Raw genomic sequence first — 25,001 nt, forward strand, 5'->3', positions numbered from 1 at the left:
ATACAAATGATTTTATTTCTACACACGAGCAATGAACAATCTGAAAATAAAAGAAAAAATTCCATTTTCAACAGCATTAAAAAGAATAAAATATTAGAAATAAATGTAACAAGCAAGGGCAAAATGTGTACACTGAAAACTACAAAACATCATTAAATTAAATAACGTAAATAAACAAACTGATAACTATACTCATGAATTGGAAGACTTAGTGTTACGATAGCCATATTCCCCAAACTGATTGACAAATTCAATGCAATCTTCATCAAAATCCCTGCTGTTACTCTTGAAGAAATGAACAGACTGATCCTAAACTTCATGTGGAAATATAAGCAATGCGGAAGAGCCAAAGCAATATTGAAGGACAACTGGGAAGACTCACATTTCCCAATTTTAAAACGTACTACAAAGCCACAATAATCAAAAATATGTAGGAGTAGAATAAGGACAGACATGAGGATCACTGCAATAGACTTAAGAGTCCAGAAAACAACCCTCACGTTTATGGTCAATTATTTTTAACAAGGGTCCCAAGACAATTTATGAAGAAAGAACAGCATTTTCAACAACTGGTACTGGGGTAACTGGATATTCACATGCAAAACATGAAGTTGGACCCTCCTGACATCACACACACACACACAGACACACCCATAAATATAGGAGTTAACACTATAAAACTCTTAGAATAAAATGTAGAAGTAAATCTTCATGACTTTGGATTAGTGGAAACCTTCGTAATTAGGATACCAAAAGCACAAACAACAAAAGAAAAAATAGATTACTTTGGACTTTACCAAATTAAAAATTTGGGCTTCAAGGGATACCATCAGAAAGCGAAAAGAAAACAAATCTGATGAAGGACTTGCATGTACACTATTAGAGGATTCTTACAACTCAATAATAAAAAGACAAATAACCCAATTAAAAATGTGCAAAGAAACTGAATAGACATTTCTGCAAAGAAGATATACAAATGGGCAATAAGCACATGAAAAGATGCTTAACATCATTAACCAACAGGGAGATGCAACATAAATTCATAGTGAGATATCACTTTATACCTACTGAGATGACTATAACAAAAAGACAAAGAATAACAAGTGCTGGTGAGGAAGTGGCTAAATTGGAACCCTTTATACACTGTTGATGGGAATGTAAAACGGTTCAGCGACTTGGGAAAACTCTGCCAGTTCCTCAATAAGTTAAACATTGAGTTGTATGACCCAGCAATTTCACGTCTAGGTATATACCCAAAGGAATTGAAAACGTGTACACAGTCGTTCATAGTAGCATTATTCATCATAGACAAAAGATGGGGCAACATAAATGTCCATCAACTGATGAACGGATAAAGAAAATGTGATACAACCATACAATAGTGTATTATTTGGCCATAAAAATGAATGAAGTAGTGATACATGCTACAAGATGGATGAAGCTTGAAAACATGATGCTAAGTGAAAGAAGCTGGAACATAGTATGATTCCATCTGTGTGGACCATCCAGAAGAGGTAAATCCACAGAGAAAGAAAGTAGATTAATGGTTGCTAGGGGATAGGGGAAGGAGGGTATAGGGAATAACTTCTAGTGAGTATGGGGTTCGTGTTGATGTTTGTACAGCTTTGTGAATTTATTAAAGACCAATGATAACTGAAATATGAAAATAATAGAATAATAGTCATGAGACCATTATATGGCTGGTACTATATTTGTGCATTACACCAAGGTGCCCTAACAAAGGTACACAGTGGATGTCAGTTCTCCTTAAATAGTAGGTAAACCAATGTGAGAGGCAGGCTTTATCCGCGCAATTGTCAGCTTGCTGCTTCAGGCTCCCTGACCTAAGTAGGAGGCAACAAAAAGAAGGGATGCTTTGTCCCAGAGCATTTCAGCAGCTGTCAGAGCTCTGTAAAATACTGTGCAAGCCTTTAACCTGTCTACTTTCTTATATGAAAAATATGGGCACAAATATTCATCGAGTTTAAAAGCTATTAAACATCATTACAGCACAAAAAGCAAGTTTTCTCCTGTTCTCTTTATCTGTCCTTTGGAAAGTGAGAGATGCTTTCAGAAAGGAGGCTGCTTGGCTGGCTCTGACTATTGGAAGAGGCCCTAGGAAGCTTGATTTCTTTGTGCATTACCTTACAATTTAGCAAATGTGAACCTAAAGTGAAACACCTTTTCCTAACTGATAACGTTAACCTATATTAAAATTCCACATAACTTTTCACGTGACTAAACTTAGCTGCCAAAATTGATCTAAGAGCTAACTACTTACATCAGTGTTTACCCCTTTGGGGAAGGTACCAGATCACCATTCATTCAAAAGCAGTCCACTCAATGGGATACATCTTTCAATGAGGTTGATCTCCAATGGGTATTTCAACTAATATTACTTTTAAAAAGTAACAGAGAGAATAAGCTAAGATTTTACTTTCACTCTTTAAAAAATTAAAATCAAACTCAGAAAATCAGTCCTGTTACTCCAAATGAGCCATTTGTTACTCAATAAACCAATTGATTAAATATGTCCACAAGCTAATGAACTTTAGTTTAAGAGCGTAACTTCCATCTTTTTCTCCTTCATGAAAAGGCGACTCTATTAACAAGTTACTTGGAGGAAATAAAATACACTTGTATGTCACAAAGTAAAAGCTTATGAGTATATGTTCCATTTTTTCTTTATATTTTATACATATGCAAATGATAAAGAATATTAAGGATGTGATCAGCTCTCACAAAAGCATTCTCATGGCTGTAAGTGTGCATACCCATCACCTGGAGATCTTGCAAACCTGCAGATTCTGATGCAGTCAGTCTGGGGTAGGGCCTGAGATGCTGTGTTTCTTATAAGCTTCCTGGTGATGCTGATGTTGCCAGTCCAAAGGCCACACACTTTGACAGGCAAGGGTCTAAAATGTATTAAAGTTCTACCTTCCTGTTACTCCTAACTAAATATTTATTATATCTTTCCTATTACCTGAAAATAGGGAATTTACAAACAATGAAAGATCTCTCAGATTGTAAGAAATATATGACCTTAAGCGCGTGTGCACGTGCGCGCGCGCATACACACACACACACACACACACATACACACACACACGTTAACTTTTGCAAATGACCTTACCTTCTCATTATGGGTTTATTGTTTTATAACATTACTCCCAGAGGGTTGCAATTTTGGAGATAAAGCTTTCAAGAAACTAATGGATTTCTTGTTGTCAGCACTAAGGCCCCTCTGTTTTACAGTGAAATTTGAAAGTATATTGATGGCATTTGTCTCTGCATTTCATAGGAAATAATCACCCAAACACTTGACGATTTTTACCTCCCTCTTGGGAGAAGCAGTGTCTGCCCATTAAAGGCAGCAATGTGAGAGTGCTCTTTTCCACCCACCTTCTTTGGCTATTTCAGAGGCTTTTATTAGAATTCTGATGGCCTGTTTGTATTCTTTATTTTCCAGCATTTTGTCTGAGAGTAATCTGTAAGTCCTCAGGAGACTCTCACAGGCCAACAAGTTGAGAACGCGGCCTGTCTCATCCTTCCATATCCGCCCCTGCGTCAATTGATGGAAGGCCTCATAATGCTCCGCAGCTTCCAGAAGCTGACCTGAAGAATAAAAGCCATTCATAAATACAAACCACAGGCCAGAACACATTTTCAAATATTTTGCATACATCTGGTGCTTTACTATTAAAGGAGGCGGGAGGCAGGGAGTGGACCATGGTATGTTGTCAAGTATTTCTAAGGCTGAAGAGGACTTCAGCAGGGAAAGGAGCTATCTCAACTTGGACCTCAGACTCAGCACTGATTTTGGATAGATACCTGCTAAAGGGATATACGTGGGCTAGTAGAAATTGATGAAAACTACACATGTTTAGAGACGGTGTGAATGTCAACTAATAATTATTAATAAGAATCACGTTAGCTAACATTTATTCAACATTATATATGCAATGAACTCTGCTGTGCATTTTATACGCATTTCTCATTTAATCGTCAAAACAGTCCTATGGAATAGAGATTGTTATGATTCTATTTTACAGAAGAAAAGAGTAAGGTTAAGAATTTTGCCCAAAGATTGCACGGCTAGTGGCTTAGTAGATGTGGGCAGTCTGATTCCAGAGTGTACACTCTAAATCACTCTCCTGCACCTCTTTCCCAACAGACAGCAATTCTTCATTCTCAAGCATTCAGGTACCTTGAGAAAGGATGCATCTGTTACAAATTTCAAATTTAAGTATTATGCAGTTTTAAATCACTTTCTCAAAGTTTGACTGAACTTTCCAAGCAGGTTTTGTATACTCTGTTTAATTTTAAATAATTAAAATGTAACTTAACTGCCTTTCTGAATTATATTTTATAATATAGTCCAAAATATATCTTCTCAAAGCCAAAACTCTAAATTAACTTTGTCATTTGACTCTTTGAAATGAGAGCAAGCACATGTCTGGAAGGGTAGTTTGTAGTTCCATGCTATATATTGTATTTTACTTGCAAGTTAACTTGCAGAAATGCACACAAAATCCTGTAATGTAAATACTCTTTTATGGTATTGGAGGTACTTAATTGGAATTAACTGGAAAAGCATTTATATCTAGGCACTCCAACAATAGTAGTTAAGAGTGAACTCAGGCTCCAAGCAGACCGCCTGAGTTCCTATACCAATTTTACCATTTTTGCTGTTTAGCCTCAGGCTAATTACTACACTCTCTGTGCCTGAATTTAATCCTTCTGCAAATAAGATTATAGTGTACCTATTCAAGGTGTTATTGTGAGAAATGAGTTAATACGTGTTCAATATCTGATACAGAGTAGGTGCTCAATAAACACAACTACTGTTATTAGTTGGCACAGTGATAATATTTTTTAAAAATCCACAGGCCAATTAAATTAGAGCCACTACTTATTTTTCCTTTCTTTAAGCACAACATAGTCTTCCTGAAAAATATGTAGTTGAGTCCTTATGACAATATCATCACGACTGAGTAAATTAACCTATGTAGGCCATATTAGGCTCAATATACTTCCTCAAATAAGATGTATTGCATATTACAGATTTGACATTCCAGGATACTGTAGCCACTGTCATCACCATTACATATAATTTCCTCCTATTTTTGGACTGAATTTGCTATCAAAAAAAATATTAAAAATGCACATATACAGTAGAATGGTATTTTCAAAGAAACACAGCAGAGATATTTAATCAGCAAATAATCTGTACAAAAATTCAGTAAAGACGTGACCAGTCTGAGTCCTGTGCAGAAGGAGGGCATATCAGCAAAGATACAGAGAGTGGTGTGTGTGCTGCTAAGCTGTTTATAAATTTGTATTATGAAATTTTCACATGATAAAAGACTAAAAAGCCATAAATATGATATTACAGAAGAATATTTGATTACATGGACAGGTGCTTATAATAAGTGAAAATACTAAAAAAATCAGATAACATTTACAAAGCATTATCAGTGTTACATGGGTGATGAATGGTTTCTTTTCTGCTTGTTTTTTCTTTCTGATTACTGACATTTTCTAATGTTTCTATCATCAAAGTATGTTCAGTTTGTAAAAAAGAAATATATAATGGGAACTACTTTAAAAATAATGCCCAATCCTTTTTCATTTTGATACAGATATTCAAGGTTGAAGTTTACTGTTCTATCTTTACTTTTAACTGACAATTTTTCTCTTACCTCTCACAAAAGCAGGCATATTTTTTCACTTCTCTCCTGCAGCACCTCTCACCAGAAACACCTTTCTCCAAATACCCATGACTCTCATTTCTTTTTTAAAACTCGAATGGAGCATTGACATATATGTGTGTTATGTTTCCTCTGTTAACTATATTTCTGCCTGTAAAGTATAGCTCTGTATCCCTGGAAAGATGTATACGAGAGTTCTTTTTTTTTTTTTTTGATCCAGCATCCACCTATTTATAAAGTATGGATACATATTCCTCTTTGGCCATGTGAATAGGGATGAGTGGATACAGGGAGCTGTGAGTAAACCAGATAGTTCCAGAAAAAATTGGGACTATAAGGAGACTAGGAAGGGCCTAACAGCATCCGTGGTCACACACAGTAACCATATGGAAAGAGGGTCCAAAGGTGTGTTATAAGATAACAGATTCACTAAGAATTCCAGGAGGAGAGCCAGGAGATGAAGCTTTGGATGACCCAACTAATTACAGTGAGATGCAAATGAGGCATACTGATGTAAATAGTATATGAGAACTGATAGCCAGGTCCAAGATTTGATCCACACGGGGGAAGAAAGGGGAGGGAAGGGGAGGGGAGGGTGAAAGTGGGGAAAGGATATGAGGAGGAAATGGGGAGATGGCTGAAGGTGGGGAAGGGTCGGGAGAAAGGTGGGGACCGCGTCTCTGTATTCCAAACAAGCCAGACTTCCCTCTGTGTTACTGATGCCATTAGGTCTCCCACACAGGCTAAGCAGAAATGAAGAGAGGTTCTCAGGACACTGGTTTCAGTTGGCTACTATGAAAGGGGACCTTGGAATGACTGAGAAATAGACTTTTCAGTTGAGTTTGATTTTTGCTTGAGCTTTGGGGACTAGTATCAGTGTACTGCTCAGGTGATGATGATTAACCAAAGCTCAGCTCTTAGAAGGATGTACTGCAGGTCTGCCATGATGAAGGAGCCTAGTCCAAGATGCTCGGGTAAAAGAAACAGGGAACCACTGTTTCTTGAAGGCCTAATGGGTGCTAGTCAAAATGGGCCTTTTCTTCCCCCAGATGTTATCTTATTTAACCTTCCAAAACTAGTGCAGTAAATATGACTTTCTTTTTTTGCACTAAAGAGGAAACCAAGGATCAAAAACATTAAATGACTCAAATGGCTAAAAAGTGATGTTTAGGATTTAAACCCAGGATCACCAAACACCCAAACAGCTTGATTAGGTACAAGTCAGAAAACTTTGGTGGAGTAAGTTAGACTCTCCGGACATAAGTGTCTCAAGTTAAAAAAGATGCTTGAGTTATGTGATTTCTAGTCTCTTCCAGTTCTATAATTCTGTGACTCCACTCAAGCAATCACAAGAGCCTCCAACGTGAAAGAGCAGATACTAGCCACTGATGTGCTTCTCACTGGTCTTCCTGAAGGAGTCTGATGTACAACTAACTCTGCAGCCGGCATCTAAATTCTCTTCTTTAACCTAAACCATGAGGTGACATCCATGGGGTGAAGGCACCTAGGACGCCCCATACTTAGCCCTAACCTGTGGTCACATCCTGCTATTCATGGTTTCATGTCCCCTTCCTTAACACTTGCCACAGAGGAGGTCACTGGGGATTCTGATGAGCATGGTTTCACTTATTTAAAAATTTTTATTGGAGTATAGTTGATTTACAATGTTGTGTTAGTTTTAGCTGTACAGGATATATGTACATACACATATATCCACTCTTTTTTAGATTCTTTTCCCATATAGGACATTACAGAGGATTGACCAGAGTTCCCTGTGTTATTCAGTAGGTTCTTTTTTTTTTATAATTTTTTAAATTAATTAATTAATTTATTGGCTGTGTTGGGTCTTGGTTGCTGCACGCAGGTTTTCTTTAGTTGTGGCAAGTGGGGGCTACTCTTTGTTGTGGTGCTCAGGCCCCTCATTGCCGTGGCTTCTCTTGTTGTGGAGCACAGGATCTAGGTGCGTGGGCTTCACTAGTAGCGGCACATGGGCTCAATAGTTGTGGTTCACGGGCTCTAAAGCACAGGCTCAATAGTTGTGGCACACGGGCTTAGCTGCTCCGAGCCATGTGGGATCTTCCTGGAGCAGGGATCGAACTGGTATTCCCTGTATTAGCAGGCGGATTCTTAATCATTGTGCCACCTAGGAAGCCCAGTAGGTTCTTATAAGTTATCTATTTTATATATAGTGATCAGCACTGTTTTAAACCGAGGTGCCTATGTAGATGAAGAAAAGCTTTCCAGCCCTTCTCAGATGTAGGGAATCATTTCTAAAGTTATTCGGTGGCAAATAGGACAGTAAGTAAGCCAGCAAAGATTTGATCCGAATAATCATAAGCATGCAAATAACCTGGCTGCGATTTCTAAAGGCCAGTCAGAATTTGAAAGTACATATTTGATTTAAAAATATTAAAATATTTCTCTACTATGAAGGGAACATAGTAATCTAAATAGGCAATTATATCCCTTTAAGCATGATAAACAATGATATCATTTCCATCCAATTTATATTTCCAACTGTGAACAGGATTTTAAAGATTTTCTAACCTTCTGAGTAAAGACTCTGATATTACTGTTGACTACATATTTATAAGGACATAATGCATCCTGTTTTTATCTGAAAATTTTAAATTTAATATATCTGAGAGAAATATTGTAAAAGGTCATCAATGTAGTGATCATTTTGACAAAGCTAAATGTAAATATAAATGAAGATCATAAACCCAGATTTTCAAATTTGGCTCATGGCATCCCTTTATAGCTTCTTCAGCACATTCATGTGTTGTCTGCCTTTTGTTACCAAGTAAACTTTAATATATCAGGACCAGGCAAGATTCCCAGATCCCACCATCAGTCTTATTGAAGGACAAGTGTCTAGATAATCATCCTTCTCTGGAATTTTCAGGTGTTAACATTATTTTTTAATTGAGAAAGAGGGCAGAGAGAAGAACGATTATACCAAGGTATCACAAAAGTAAAAGTTTACTGAAAACAGAAAAGAGCCCTTTCACAGACGTTAAAGGTCTCCTGAGGGGGCATGAACTTTATCTTGTTGCACCAGGAATTACTCATTACTGTGAGTAACAAAGATCACAGGAGTATCTGTGACAAGAAAGGCATACTAACTATTGCTCAACTAAGTGCCTGGTTCTATGCTAAGAAAAAATCCAGAGCATGTAATATTTCCAGTGAATCACAGAAGAAAATGGAGCCAAGATATTTTGTGGGAGCGACCAGAGATGACCTTCCACCAACACCATCAGTAATCAATTTAGCTCCACGACATGAGACAGCATTAGAAAACTATCATGGGAAACACACTGGGAACAATTGTGTAAGACAAGAATCCAGGCATGGATAGAAGTAGCCTCAGTCTCAGGAGTTTTTCTTTTATTTTTTTGGGAGGGGGCTGTCGTTTTTGTTTTTTTTTTAAACAATTATATAACACCTACATAAAAAAACAAGGTTGGTATGCATTTACAGTTTTTCACCTAAAAGAAAATGTACTCTTAAAATAAAACTACCACAAAGGAGTGTCACTTTACCTAAAGCCCGCATAAACAAGAAATCCAGGCTTTTATTTAAAAATACAAACAAAACCCAAACAGTGTTGGAGACTGTAAAATGTTTGGTAGGATGTTAAGATAAACGCTATGTAGAGAAAATAAGATTTTATACATTTGGGTATTACCCAAGTTGTTGCTTACCCTCCTCCCTGGCACAACATCTCTGAAAGTTTATAGATATTTGTTGTATCACAGCAGATGTCGAGAACAAATATTAAGCAAAGGAGAATGTATATGATCTCTCCCATTTTAGTTTTTTTTTTAAAGTAGGAAGATTGACTAGATATTAACACAAATGGGTTTAAATGTGAAGCTGCCATAAAAGCAGGAACATAAATGTAATTCTCCCAGCCGCTATTTTGATGCACATTTTTGATTCCATGAATATTTTATGAAATGGCCCAAACTAAAGCCATATAACATTCCTGCATTACTGATGCTTGCGCCCGTAAGCTACGAACATTAGAAGCATGATTGAGTGCATTAAAATGAACTCATTCAGCAGTGCATTGATTACTTGAAGGGGGAGGGAAAAGAAAAAAGAAGAAAAAAAAAAGAAGTTGCTCCACTTAAGAAAACAGCACACAAATCTAAAGTTTGCAATATAATAAAGGCGAAAGCAAGTTTGAAATAAAATTTCATAGAGTGTGACTCTGTCTAGACCTGACATTAATTAGGCAAGGTGTTAATTATGTCCAAAGATGGGTCTGGTATTGTTCAGGTAATTTCAAATGTCACGATCTCTAAGACGCACAGGCTGGCCGGCTTTAGCTCCATGCATCAGCAATTCTGAAAGTAGCTAATTATTTCCTTTTCTATCAACTTGTACATTTGCCAGTAAAAATAATGCTACGGGAACAATTGCATGAAAATAATGTGAAAGGTCCATGAAGACTATTTCTGCAGCAACCCTGGTATAAGTCATAAGCATATTTAGTTGTAAATGGTGCACATTTGTTGAAGGATTTAGGGAAATATTCCACTTTGGTTTAAAACAACAACCTAAAGGAACAATAAAGCTTTATGTATATTATATTACATTTTAATCTGGAGCTACTGGACATCTTTGGCGATTAAGTTACTGTTCTGTACAATGTAGACATAAAATCTGCTAGAAGCAATATTGAACAGTAGCAAAAAGAGAAAAATGTTACTGCCTTCTTGTAAAAACAAAAGACATTGCTTCCCATTTCAGTTTAACTGCATGAACAATTTATATTATCTTTAGGTTTTGCCATTCAATTATGATAATTATAACGGCATGATACATGCTGAAATATTAAGGGCTTGTCATACTTCCCAATGGAAACTCTCACTTTCAAGGGTTTATCTCTCATCAGGAGAGATTTGTTCTGTGCTATAACCCACTGCACACCATTACAAAATGGAATGCTGGAAAACAAAGACTTTGTTTCTGTGACTCAATAGCATCCCTAATAAACTGGGAAGACCAGGCGCCCATAACTTTTGAGTAGCTACTCTGGGATACTTAGAGGAAATTTAAGGTGCTATTTAAAAAATGGAATCCTTTCATTATCATTTTGAGCAAAGATTTTGGATGGATGTTATAGGAATGCTACCACACCTCTGTAAAGAGTACAGGTCACTAAACCAGACAATGAAAAGGATCCCAGTAAGACAGGAAGCCAGGTGTGGGGGAAACTCACCAAAAGCTTTATCACTGATGTTGGCAATACTAGTGCGTTAATTGTTAAATTCCAGAAAATTTGCCTGCGTCTAAAATATTTTGGAGGAATTGTTATTAATTGTTGTTTGTGATTTTAGATAAATGAATTGTGGTCAGTGATGGACATGGGGCACAAACTTGTCGTAATGAACCTCAGATGGTAGTTTCCCTCCAAGTGCTACAATTTCTAAAGATTAAGCATTAGGCAGCTTTGCTCTTAAATGTTCACAACTGGAAGTATTGAAACCGCTCAAATAATTTTTAAAAATGTAAACCACTTGTATAATGTATAAACAATAGGAAATTAATACTAGCCATTAAAAAGCTTATAAAGCTTTCCACCTCACCTTAAAATACTAAGTAAAAAGTGTTGACAAGTGTAAAAGTCTGAGGAGAAATAAAGTCAACACTGACATTAGATCAACTAATGAATTATATTGTTCTGGACTTAATCAATAATGCAATTCTTGCTAGAATTATAGATTGCTCATGATTTTAAATAAACCACGTTCTGATTGTGTGTACTATATGTTTATGTGAGCAAAGAGAAAGGTGTAGAGCATATAAGCCAAAGTATCAGTATTGATTCCCTTATGGGAGATGGAGGGAAGAGAGGCTATTAACTTTTCCCCTATTAGCATGTGCTAATTTTAGATATTACAAAAACCTACCTAACTGAAAATAATCCATTTAAGTGAGTATGGAGGGAGAAAAATAACGTTAGTGGAGCCCTTACCATGTGTCTAGCATGGATAGTAACTGATATTTATGTGTGTGTGTGTATATATGTATATGTATGCATATATAAGTATCTACATCTTATTTTAAATTTTTATTTATTTTTATTGAGGTATAGTTGATTCACAATATTATATTAGTTTCAGTTGTACAACAGAGTGATTCCAAATTGTTATAGATTATTTACTGTTATAAAATATTGGCCATATTCCCTGTAAATAGAGAAATAGCATATTCTCTATAAATAAATAAATTGCTTATTTATTTTGTACATTGTACCTCTTAATCCCTTATCCTTATCTTGTCCCTCTCCCCTTCTCTCTCCCCACCGGTAACCACTGGTTTGTTTTCTGTGAGTCTGTTTCTACTTTATCTTCATTGGTTTGTTTTATTTTTTTAGATTTCACATATATGTGATAATACTATCTACATCTTAGGGATAAAGAAAATGAGCCTCAGGGTTCTCGTGCTTAAATTCATACACTAAGTATGTGGCAGAGCCGATGTTCAAAGCTCAGGATGGCTTTACCTGCTCAAGGTGACTCCTTTTGGGAATGTTTGACTTAAAAGCAAAGACCAAAGTTTAAACCTCAATACCATGGAACGGACTTGAGGACACAGGGTGGGGAAGGGAAGGCTGGGAAGAAGTGAGAGAGTAGCATTGACACATATATACAACCAAATGTAAAAGAGATGGCTAGTGGGAAGCTGCTGCATAGCACAGGGAGACCAGCTTGGTGCTTTGTGATGACCTAGAGGGGTAGGATGGGGAGGGTGGGAGGGATATTCAAGTGGGAGGGGCTATAGGGATATATGTATACATATAGCTGATTCACTTTGTTGTACAGCAGAAACTAACACAACATTGTAAAGCAGTTAGAATCCAACAAAGATGTATTTAAAACAAAAAACAAAACAACAACAAAAAACCCTCAACACCATGATATCATTGGGCCACTCCCACCCTTTCTTTAAGGGCTCTGAAACAAGGACAGCAATGCCAATCTCAAAGTGCGGCAATAAGGGGCACTAAAAGAGCTGCTGCAGAGTGCCTGGGGCTTCGTGGACATTCAGTAAGTTTTCATGCCATTTTATCTTTTTTATTTTTTTCAGGTTTGCCATTTGGAGCCATATCTGGATAAGCCTTTTGTATGGAATGCTTCAAAGCCGAAATGTTATGGAACAGTGTCACTTATTCAAATGTAAAGCCTTTTAAGACACTAGTTAGAAACAGCACCTTTCATCCAACTTGCACCCAGCACCCCTCTCACTCTTAGTCAGTGGTACCTTCTAGGAGATACTTCTGGGGCAGCGGCTCTTCTCAGAGAGTCAGAGGAAATACTGCCTCCAGAACAGTGTATTCAGTGGGGCAGGAACTGCAGGCTCAGTGCAGCTATTCAAGACCTCCTTCCAAAGCTTTGAAAGAGAGAAACCGGCTACAGAGCAGGCACCCCTGAACGAGGCTTCCTCTCTGAGCTACTCGTTAAGCAGTAAATAATTAAAACACCCTGAAAAAGACAGGTAAAATACAAGCCGCAATGTCAGTAACACAGACATGAAAGAGAAGGGGAAGAAAATGAATTTAAAAAAAAGGCAATGAAATAATTCATTTGAAGCTCTAATAAAGTTTCATTTGCAGTCTTGTTTAAAGATATATCAGACTTTAGGGATGTAACCTAATTACATTTTTATTCTAGGTTCCATTCAAAGATCTTGGACTTTGATTCTTTAACACAGATCAAGCATGGAATAATTTTCTTGTGGCTATCAATACTTAAAAAGGATCTCTTCATTAAATACTATAAGGTTTTATGAACGTGTACACATAGTAGATGGAGAATAAACTGACATGCCCCGAAAAGTGACAATTAATTTATGTAGAAATAGCAATGCTAATTCACTTAACTTTCAAAAAAAAAAAAACCTTTTAAACTACGACATTCACTTTTATTCAAATATACAGTGACTCAGTTTCTAATACTGATCAAGTCAGGTGCATCTTAGAAAATATATACTAGTGCCCACTTTCTAAATCCATTCTTGGAATTTACCTGGAAAATGAAATCCCGGAAGTAGCAATTCTTGCAATCATGCAGAGATTAAAGGGGAGATGCTTTCAACAGGTCTGTAGTCAACCCGAGAGCCTTAGTGACGAGTGGGTCTGTGATAGCAATCAGTGCTCATACTTAGACACTTTCTGGTTTGCCTTTATTTCATATTGTTACTAGGAAACCTCAATGGCATAATAATGCCTTTGCTCTTCCAGAGAATCATTTTGGAAAAGTTTCTTCCAAAGGGACTTTTAAGATGCTAAATTAGAAACAGTTTAAAGTGGGGCAAAATAAACAAGCAAGACTCATTTTTTTAGCTATGAAGAGGAAAAAAGTTCCCAATGAACAGGCAGAGTTGTACTAGAGGCATGAACAGGTAGGGCATGCATGTACAGTAGGACTTCAAGAGGCCAGCAGGAAAGCTGGCCAAGAGTTTTGGTCGTGATTCAGCAGCAACCATTGGGAGGTTTTGTTGGAGTTGGTTTTTGTTTGTTTTCCCCCTTTGAAATATTCACAGTGTCCACCGGTGAACCTATTTTCAAGGATAAACATTGAACACGATGCCCTTTGTCGTTTCAAGTGCTGTTTTCTCTTACAGCGTTCTGTACGTAATGGAAGCTTCATTGTTACAAATTTTAAAATATGATAGCAATTTAAATAGAAAATGAGTCATTTAAAACCAAAAATAGCCATAATATGCTTGTCAAAATCTATTAATAGAAAATAACAAAGATGTTATTTTCTCACCACTGTTTGGTGTATGAATAAAATACCAGGTTTCGAAAGACAACAGAAAAATTTTAACCTTCCCTATATTTAGGATGACCAACTCCTCCAGGTTTGCCGGGACGTTCTTTGCTCCCATCCCAAAAGTCTGGAGTCCTGGGAACCCCCTCAGTCTCAGGCAAATGGGATGATTAATCTCCCTAACAAGGACCCAAAATACAAAAGAATTTTGAAAATATAATTGAGTAGAACACAAAAGTGATATTTAGCAAAAGTATAATGCAATATATGTTTTACTTAGGGGCAAAAATATTACATCAGTATGAATGAAACATGACAAGGAAAAAATCTTAAAAATTATTAACAATGACATCATCACTCAATCAAAATGTTTTTATTTCGGTCAAGTATCATTCTACTCCTTTTCTATCCATGCATAATTTTTTACACAGCTATAGAGAGATTACTATAGTTTGCTTATCTAAATTATTTTATTATAATTACTTTCCATATTAAATATTTTCATAACTGCATTATAAAAGGCTGCACATTATTTTTGGGGGGGGATGTATACTTTAATCATCTGTCTAGTGCTTTGATATTTAGATTATTTCTTCATTATAAATGATGTTTCAATTAACCCCTTCATGTATTTTTCTATATTTAACTTCTTTAATTTCTGGAAGTGAAATTAGTAGATAAAGATGGATGGAAAATTTTGTAGTTGCTATGCATTGCCATATTACTTTCCATAAACCATTTAAATGATTCACATTATCACCAGCGATACACATAAGTATTATTTTAAGGAACCAGGATTGCTTTCTTTTCACATTTTAAGAAGGGTTAAATGGTATTTCACAATTATTCAGATTGATTATTAGAGATGTTAGTTATGTTCCTATATATTTGTTACCTATCATATATTTCCTTTTTGGCAAATGATCTGTTTGTATCCTTTTTCTACTAATTACTGTGGTTTTAACATTTTCCTTACCAATTGATGTATCCATTACATAGAATATAGCTACTAATTTCTTTGTAGCATATGCTGCAAGTGAAGTTATTTTTTCTCCTTTCTCTGATCCCCAGCCCTATATCTGAACACTGTCTCTTCTGCTAAAATGTCTGGAAGTCATCCTTTCCATCTAGTCAGCCAATAGATCAGCCCAGTCTCCTTATGAGCCTTAATGCCTCCTAAATCTTCCCCTGCTTTTAGTTCCCTGGTTCCAGGTCATCCCCCCACAATTAGTGGACAGCCTAACTCACACATGGACTTCACTACATGACAAAAAGCCTTGTTGTAAAGCCACCCAAGCCTTCCTGTCCCTACTCACTCAGTTTGCTAGTCATTTTCTCTTCCACTTTGCTCCCCATATTTGGAAGGCCTTCTATACAGTATTAGCCTTTATGGATTTAGTTTTCTTAGAGAACCATCTTTCATATATGTAATCTGGATAGGCTAAAATGGCAGTGGAGATTAGGTCATGAGGGGGTCATGTTACTGGTACCCCCGATAGAATGGGCTTCTCACTGAGCACTACACAGGCATCTGGAGGGGTAGGGCTGGGGAAGGACCACGGAGGCAAATGGTTGGACAAGTTGGCAAATGACAGATGACATGGAAAAGGAGATACAATTTTTTTTAATTCATAATTTTGTGAGGGCCAGTTTTTTTTCAGAAGCCTTTTCTTGTCACAATTTAAATAAAGATAAATCAAGGAAAAATAAACCCAGAAGGTCAGCTTTGTAAGGTGTCCGCTGAGCAAATCTTTGTCTAGGGAGCTGGTGCTGGGGAGTGGGAAGGACACCAGATCTGAGGACACAGGATCTCGTCTTGGTTCTGACATGCTTTAGTTGTCATTTAACCTCTCAGAATCCTATTTTCTGCAAATCTGAAATGGGAATAATATCACCTACCTCAGTCATGAGAAAAAGCATGATATCTGTAAAAAATCTATATCTACTAATATACTTTTCTATATGTACATTGTGGATCTATCTGATTTGTTCCATGTCTGTCTAAATGTTAGTTAAATCAGTTTGCAGAGCCGTTCAGGTATAGAGATCGTTTACGTGTATTTGTGTTGAGTATGACACAGAGAGGGGAGGGGGAGCTGGCATGACTGTGGAGCTCTGGACCCAAGCCTTGCACTTGCTACTAACAAACTAGGTGGCCATGGCAAAAACATTTCATTACTCTGTTTCAGTTTCCTCATCTGGTAAATTAGAGTCTGGAATAGATGACTTTTAAGACCTAATATGGCTCTAACATTCATTCATCTAAAAGAATTGAACAACATAATTTCCCAACCCAGTTTTCAACAACTGAGAACAATTTTACAGTTTACTAAATCCATACCTACCTGTGAATCCATAAAAAAGGTTTTTTCCTGACTCTTAGGGCCACTCTTATAGCACCCCTTTTAGAACATCAACGGTAGGAATTATGAACACTTAAAAAATGAATCCCCAGAGAACAATTCTCTTCTATTTCCCATCCAAGCTACCACTCTTCAAAGTGTTTCCTTGTTTGTATGCAGTAGCCCAGCATCCAAGTGGAACAACAGGGATAAGCAGAAAAAGCCTTCAAGCTCTTGAGGTCAAGAGAATACATACCTACTAAACACCTACTGCACACACAAAAATGATCCTACCACTTGGAAAGGCAGCAGGGAAGTTATTCATGAAAGCAAGACCTCCCCTCTCCAGATACGTTTAATGTTCTGAAGGGAAAGTAAAGAAGCTGACAGTGTTTAAGGACTGATCTTTCAATAGCCATTTAAGCAATCACAGAAATCAGAGCTGGACGTGAACTCAGAGCAAAGAGCATCTGCTCCCACTCCCTCATTTTAGAGACAAGGAAAGCAAGACCACAAAGATTAAATAACTTACCCAGAGACTCACAGTTACCTAGCAAACGGCAGTGTCCAGAGAGAATCTAAGTTTATTGCCTGATCTAATAGTTTTTCCTCTGCTAGACTTCATCTCTAGCCTGATGCTCAAGTGCTGTTAGGTTAACTATGCACACCAAGATGGTCATCCAATGTTTATCAACCATCACTAATTTAACCCCTGTGTATGAATTTACAGGCTTCCAATTTATATCTTTATTAAAGTGCTTGTCCCATATTTCTAATATCCCTGTAGATTTGGGCTTCCCTTGCCATCTGAAAAACCAATCAGTAATTAACATTTCCCCCATTTCTACACGATTAATAATATGACTGGATCGCTAATAGTTCTTTAATCTTCACATTATTTTTTTACCAACTATAAAAACCTTCTGTCCTTTTCCATACTTTTCAATTCAATGAAATCTTTAAAATTAGCTAGCTCCCCCCACCCCGAAAAATAAAAATAACACATGCACAAGATAACCAATTCTAATAGCAGGAAATGGCATATAATGCAAACTAAGTCTCCTGCCATTCCACATCATCGGCACCCTTCTCCAGAGCCACCTCAGTTGAGATTTTGTGTATTTGATGGGTTTTAAATCCTCTCAACAGTGCCTCCATCTCTATTAATTTTTAATAAAATGAAAGAGAAAATAAAATACCACACTAAAAACTGATATATCCTTTGCATTTCTTTTAGTTATTAAGGCTGTTTTTCTAATAAACTGGCAAACATTATTCCATGACAAAATAGAAATTACCATGAAATTTCTATCAATTTTGATGTGGCATCTTTGATGGTATTAAAATCTTTGATGATATTATTGTATTTCAACCTCTTTTTTGAGACCTGAATATTGTGATGATAAACTTCATTTCAAATGCTGAAGAATAAAAATATTCACAAATGAAGTCATTTATAATGGGATATAGAATAAGGTAAAAAGTCAAAACTCTAGGAAGAGGTTGTTTATATTAGATATTAAAGAGTTTAAAAAAAACTCATATTATTTTAGATAGTATCCAATTGATCACCACTCACGATAAATAATCTGTCTGAATTTAAAATGAAACATTACATTCTTCACAGGTCAAGTCATATCACCCCACCATTACTATATTTCTTTATGTTTTCCTAAAATAACATCTTTTTTAGTTAGGAAAAATCACTGACACCATATCGAATACTGTGTTAGTTTCCTAAGGCTGCCATAACAGAGCACCACAAACTGGGTGACTTAAATAACAGAATCTATTCTCTCACAGTCCTGGGAGGCTGGAAGTCCAAAATCAAGGTGTGGGTTGGCAGGGCTGGCTCCTCCTGAGGGGTGTGGGGGAGAATCTGTTCAGTGCCTCTCTCCTTGCTTTTGGTAGTAGGTGTTTCTCGGTTTTTAGATGGTGTTTTCTCTATATCATGTTCTCTCTGTACATGCCTCTCTTTGTGCCCAAATTTCCTTTTTTATAAAGATACCTGTCACATTGGCTTAGGGCCACTCTAATAACCTCATCTTATCTTGATCGTGTATAAAGATCCCATTTCCAAATAAGGTCACATTCATGGGTACTAGAGGTTAAGACTTCAACATCTTTTGGTGGGTCCATAATTCAACGCATAACAAATATGATTGAAAAATTTTCTCTCAAATGATAAAGCAAAAAAAGTACCAGCATCAGATACAATACTTGCCCTGCCTTGACGGTGTAGTTACTAAGAGCAGTCAGCACCAACACTGGGGAAGCAAAGGAAAGCAGGGCAGCACGTGTGCCTCCATGACAAGAGACTGCAGGCTGGGTGTAAAAAGCTTACCCCACCAGACATGGAGGTAACTAGAATCACAGACACGGTTACAAGTGAGGTGCGTGTGGGAGCCCAAGCCAGAGCTCAAAGCAGAGAGGAGACAGGGTAGAATTTGGAGGGCTCCTTTACTTTCTGAAGGATCCATTGGAAAACACATCCAATGAAGGATGTGGTCTCGTGGTCTGGCAGATGATGGATTTGAAAATATGGAATGTACACAGGGAGATACAGAAGGGAAAGTGAGAGGAAAGAAAGCCAGATGCATGAGAGCAATGATGAAAAGGGTCTCCGAAGTTTATTAGTCAAACTTTGGGATGGATGGATCGAGCAGAGCTAGAAACTACTCCAAACTGTGTTGAGGCCCAATTGCGTGTTGTGATCAATTCTAAAAGGTACTGCCAATAATCTATATAACAACAAACAACCCAACTTTTGGAATGGTTTACTTTTTTTTACATATAATGACGATTTGTCATCATCCCTTTTAAAAAGTCTTCCTCACTTAAATTCCAATGTGCTCTCTAGGTGGTAGAGAGAGGCTGAAGAATTTCAGGGAGCACTTGACCCTCAGCATATTTTCCTTTGACCACAGCCCATAATCTGTGGTGGTATTACTACTTCTGCTTCAGGGACAGGATGTGTGTGTTGAGATCTCAGCACTCTCATAAGAATGTTGTCCACATCAATATTAACAATCATATTTGCTGCCCCGAGAAAACAGGTTGCAAACAGCAACCATCCTGCACAGAATCACTGCCCCAAGACTGGCGCAGCTGGAAGATAAAAATAAAAGGCTATAGAAGATCATGAACAGGGACTTCCTAAGTGGCTCAGTGGTTAAGAATCCTCCTGCCCATGCAGGGGACACGGGTTTGATCCCTGCTCCAGGAAGATCCCACATACCGCAGAGCAACTAAGCCTGTGCGCCACAACTATTGAGCCTGCGCTTTAGAGCCTGTGAACTACAACTATTGAGCCCATGTGCTGCAACTACTGAAGCTCACGTGCCTAGGGCCCGTGCTCCGCAACAAGAGAAGCCACGGCAATGAGGAGCCCGCACAGCACAATGAAGAGTAGCCCCCACTCACCGCAACTAAAGAAAGCCCATGCACAGCAAAAGGAGACCCAACACAGCCAATAAAATAAAATGAAATAAAAAATAAATTAAAAAGAAAAGAAGATCATGAACATTAGATGGTGAGCAGGGGTACAGGGATTTTTTTCTTTTGAGCAGATATACTGACCTGGTTTGAGGTCACCAAATGTTTCTACAGGCAAAGCACGGGAGTTTGTGTGCTCGTGGTGGGGATCTAGAGGTAACACCTCTCTCTAAAGCTGGTCTTCAGCAATGGAAGCCTATTCTGGGAATATCCACAGATATCGGGATGTTTCCAGTTGTATGAATTACCTGAGATGATGGTTCAAGTGGAACTGAGTGGCAGTGATATTTGCAGGGTAGGTTATCTTGGGGTAGCAGAAGAGACGTCTCTGATTTCTCAGATAAGGCATCTACAGAATCTGTTAAATCAGTTAAATGCTTTCATTTTGATGAGTTCCTGAGGTGTCTGTGAGCAGTTTTCAATGTTGACCATCACAAATACAATGCCTGCGCCTTTGATATCTTTGCTTTAATGATTGGTTCTTCTTCTACACTGAGTTACTGAATTAGTCTGGTGGGAGCTTCCAGGAGACTTCAGTGAGGACAATCAGGAGTCCAGAACTGAGTCAGAGAGCTCAAGTTTGGATCCCAATTCGAAGACCCATGATCAGGTACTGAGTCTCTGTTCCAGATGGAAACATTTCAAGTTTGGATCAGTCAAGGGGGCCACTATTTCCTCCTGGATTTAGTCTTCAATAATGAAAATCTTAGGATCTTGAAATAGTTTAGGACCCTGAATAGGCAAAACACTATGGTAGACTTTGATGGAGTCATTCTATACCAGTGAGTTTTAAAAGTTGTTTATTTTTATTTTTTGGATCATAAATATGTTTCACATCTATTACATTCAAACAATAAAGAAACATGTTCCAAAAAAGTAAAATGCATCTATTTTTTCTATATTAAAAAAAGAAATGGAATTTTTGGAAGATTAAGCTATATTAGTAAATTGAGGGATTTGTAAAGTCTCCAAAAATGTTAAAATGGAAATTTTTGGAGACGCACAAAGACATTATACATCACATCCCAAAGGGAAGCTTTAGCGTGAAACTTTCAAAGAAATAGTCAAAAGCCATTCACAGGACTCATGAAATCCTTCATTCAAAATAAGGGCATATAAGTGTTGGAGATTCTATCAGTCAAAGTTAGATGAGGCTACACTGTGGTAGTAAATAGACACTGAAATCCCAGGGGTTAGACAAAGTAATTTTCTTGCTCACATGAAGTCCCCTAAGGTTTGGGTGACTCTCTAGGGCAGCTCCCCTCCAAATGCTCATTCAGGGAACAGGCTGCTTCCATCTCATGGTTTCACCATCTCAACATAATTCCATCATGGTCACCATGGCAAAAACAGACATAGGACTCACATCTGCTACTTCAGCCTGGAAGTGACAGCTCATAGACCATTGGCCAGAATTAGCACTTTTATAGTGACTGACACATAGCACTTAATAAGTGGTAGCTCATTATCATTAATGTCATTGGAAAACAGCATTTTGACTGGCTGGGTAAGAGTTTATGATGTGTAATTACCACCATAGTATATTACCCTAATGTAGGACATTTCTATTGTTTCCATTTATTTTTATTATTACAAATAATACATATATAAAGATATGTCTTCACATAAAATTTTGCCTTTAAATCTGATTATTTCCTAGATATGTATTCCTAAATTGTTTGCTAGAAATGTCAGGCTAATTGATCCTATCACCAACAATGTGGAAAACATGCTTAACTTTTCAAAATTTCACAAGCATTAAATGCTGTCTTCAACAAGTAAATAGACAATATTTATCCCTGCACATTTATACTTGGTGCATTCTGTCTGTCCTATCAGCCCACTCTCTCATATTACTGTAATTATCAGAGTATTGACTTGCCTCGCCCACTAAAATGTAAGCCTCTGAATCAAGAGGTCATAAATATCTTTTTCAGACATAAACTTCCAGCACTTATCCCAGTGTCTTGCACACAGTAGAAGCACAATAAAAGCTTGTTGGAAAATTACAGCGGAAAAGTAGCATATCTTTAGTGCTTTAATTTGTACTTTTTATTATCAATGTTGGCTTTTTTTTTTAATGTTTATTACTGTTTAATTTCTTCTATTGGTGTGCTAGTGTTTTTTCTTACCAACTTGTAAAATGTTCTTTATATAATAATGATACTAATTTGTTATCATATTTGTTTCCAGTAATTCCCAATTTTAGTTTATCTTTAATTATATGAGGTCTTTAATAAATAATTTTTTCTTTTAAGTACGTGTCAACTCTCTCAGTGTTTGTTTCTGATAGAGGGGGCGCTATACCTCTAGCCTCGTGTTTCCATGAGGGGACCTCCTCTCTCCTCCCCTCTTCATTTCTCACCACAGAGGAGGAACAACAATGTATCTGATTGGTGAAATCCTGAACTTTCATTCTCTCTGGACTCTGTTCTCAGGCTCCATGCTGAAGCTCACAGCCACAGGCTTAGAACCTGTAGGAGAGTCTGAGCATGATCAGTATTTCAGTGACTAGGTGGTTATGATGAATTCTGAAAGACAATAAACTTTGATTTGAACAGATATAAGCTCTGTTCCCCAACTAGCCTTAGCAATTATAATCTGTCTGATTCCCATGTTTCTTCTGAATTGGTTCTGAACTTGGAGCAGTGAGAAGACATAATTACCTCTCCTATAAATCCCTTCATTTTTCTTTGTGTTTTGTTCCATTGTTTTCATATTTTGAAGGTCTTTCCCATCTAAGACTGAAATAAATATTTGCCTCTCAAGTTTGTACTTTTCTTCATAGTTCACTTTTAAATGTTTCTCATAAAATGTAATTTTAAATTAAGATACAGAAGTAATTAACATTACTGTAAAATATTTGGAAAATCATAGCACAATTTTTATACTTTGCATCTTCTATTTCCAAATTTTTTGGCATTTTTTTGGTAGACTTTACATTGAATCAGCTTCAGTGTATACTGTCCATTCTTTTATATTAGGACTTCCCTCTTCTTAAAATTTAAAATTTTAATTTATCTCTTGTTGGGTTGTAGAATGTGATATACATGGAAACTACATCCACAGCGTACTTTCTAAAGCTTGTTTATGCAAGAATAGCTTCCTATTGCTTCACATGGGAACAGAACTTACTTCTGTAGCATACTCTCAGTTCTTAGGTTTGTAGCATTCCTCTCTCTTTTCCCTATCCTCAAACTTCCTGGACTCTCCTTCTTTTTGTTTTATGGCATTTATTCATGCAAAAGAGAAAAAAATGAGTCCTATCTAATTTTTGTTCCAATGCAGGCAATCTGTGTTTTCTCTCTGGATGCAGGTGGGAGTCTGTCTTAATCTGAGTCATTCAAAAAATTCCTGAGAATTATCCAGTTATGGATCTTTCCTTATATTTTTGACTGTAGCATAAAGCACTATTTCAATCTGCATATTCAGATCTTTTTAGGGTCAAGAAAGCTTTCTTAAAACATCTTTGGTTATTATTTTCATCTTGGTTATCACCACAAACTTCCATATTTATAACGATAATGTCATTGTTTCCATCTCAGTCTTTCATCTGCATTTTGGGAAAATATTTCAAGTTTGTCTTCAACACCACTGATTCAATATTCCATTGTGCCAATCTTGCCCTTTTCTTATTTTACTGTGTATTTTAATTCTACCAACACATTTCATTGAAAGCTTTCTTTATTTCATCTGGGGCTCACTGTCATCTCATTTGATTCTATCCTTAAGCTTTTCTGTCTTCCACTTGTATCTTTCTGAAGCCACCAAGAATTTTCTTAAAATGATCACATTTATAGGTTTGTTCTTCAGATTAATGCTTTGTTTTTCTTGTATTTTCTATATCCCTCAATTAGGAACAGTCTGTTTAGTCAAGGTATTTAAAGGCGAGCAGAGTGGGCAGTCTGCCCTTGGCTCCTCTCACTGGCTAGGTGGAGCTGGTAGAATCCCCCTGCTCCTACCTACATTTGGGGGAAGTTAGTAGGAACAGCACTCACTCAACTCCAGTGTGTAGCAGGTATTCTTCTAGGACTGAGACTGGATCTTCTCTTCCTTTTTAACTGATTGCTTCTTTTCTGCTTTAATCCGTTCTTGAAAATATCTAGTCTTTGGTGGTAGAGCTCGTTTTGACGCTTTTAGTCTTGCTCATGGTTCTTTGTCCTAGTTCTTAAAGGACAGCACTTCTGTGTTCATAATCTGACCCTAGTCTCCATATGTTATCATCATTCCTTACTCAGAACTTCAAAATTTAAGAGGTAAGGGTTAACTTGTCCAGGACTAACACCCTGCAGGTGGTTTCCTAGAAAAGGAGATGGACTATAGCAAAGTTCCGAGGAAACCAGTTAGGCTCAGTGCTTTTAGGGCAATCAATCCTGACCTATTGCCAAGGCTTAGACCCTAGAGTTCTTCTCTCCTGACAGGGGAGACGTTGGGGCTCCCCAAACTATGAATGCCTATGTGGCAAATCTTGCTATTTGTGTGCCATATCCTATGACTGCAACCACAAGGCAGAGACCTAATCCTTACCCGCCCATCCCGCACCCCGCCCCCACCGAATGCCGATCATGCAGGGGAGGGGTTGGCTCATCCTACATCAAAAGATGAATGCTGAGCTGGCAGGATCGAGCTTGCGTCAAGGTTCTGCCACGTCATGTTGCTATTGT

At 37.3% G+C, this 25,001-nt stretch overlaps 1 protein-coding gene across 1 annotated transcript in view; it reads right to left on the reverse strand.

The window, feature by feature from the left end:
* TTC29 (tetratricopeptide repeat domain 29) overlaps positions 1-25,001 on the reverse strand; it is a 242,620-nt gene that overhangs the window by 167,940 nt on the left and 49,679 nt on the right. The window contains exon 7 of the mRNA XM_057728186.1: positions 3,403-3,615. Within this exon, the coding sequence (XP_057584169.1) occupies positions 3,403-3,615 (213 nt within the window). The remainder of the gene's footprint in view (positions 1-3,402; positions 3,616-25,001) is intronic.

The sequence above is a fragment of the Hippopotamus amphibius genome, chromosome 3 (assembly GCF_030028045.1).
Source record: "Hippopotamus amphibius kiboko isolate mHipAmp2 chromosome 3, mHipAmp2.hap2, whole genome shotgun sequence".
NCBI classification, from domain to species: Eukaryota; Metazoa; Chordata; class Mammalia; order Artiodactyla; family Hippopotamidae; genus Hippopotamus; species Hippopotamus amphibius.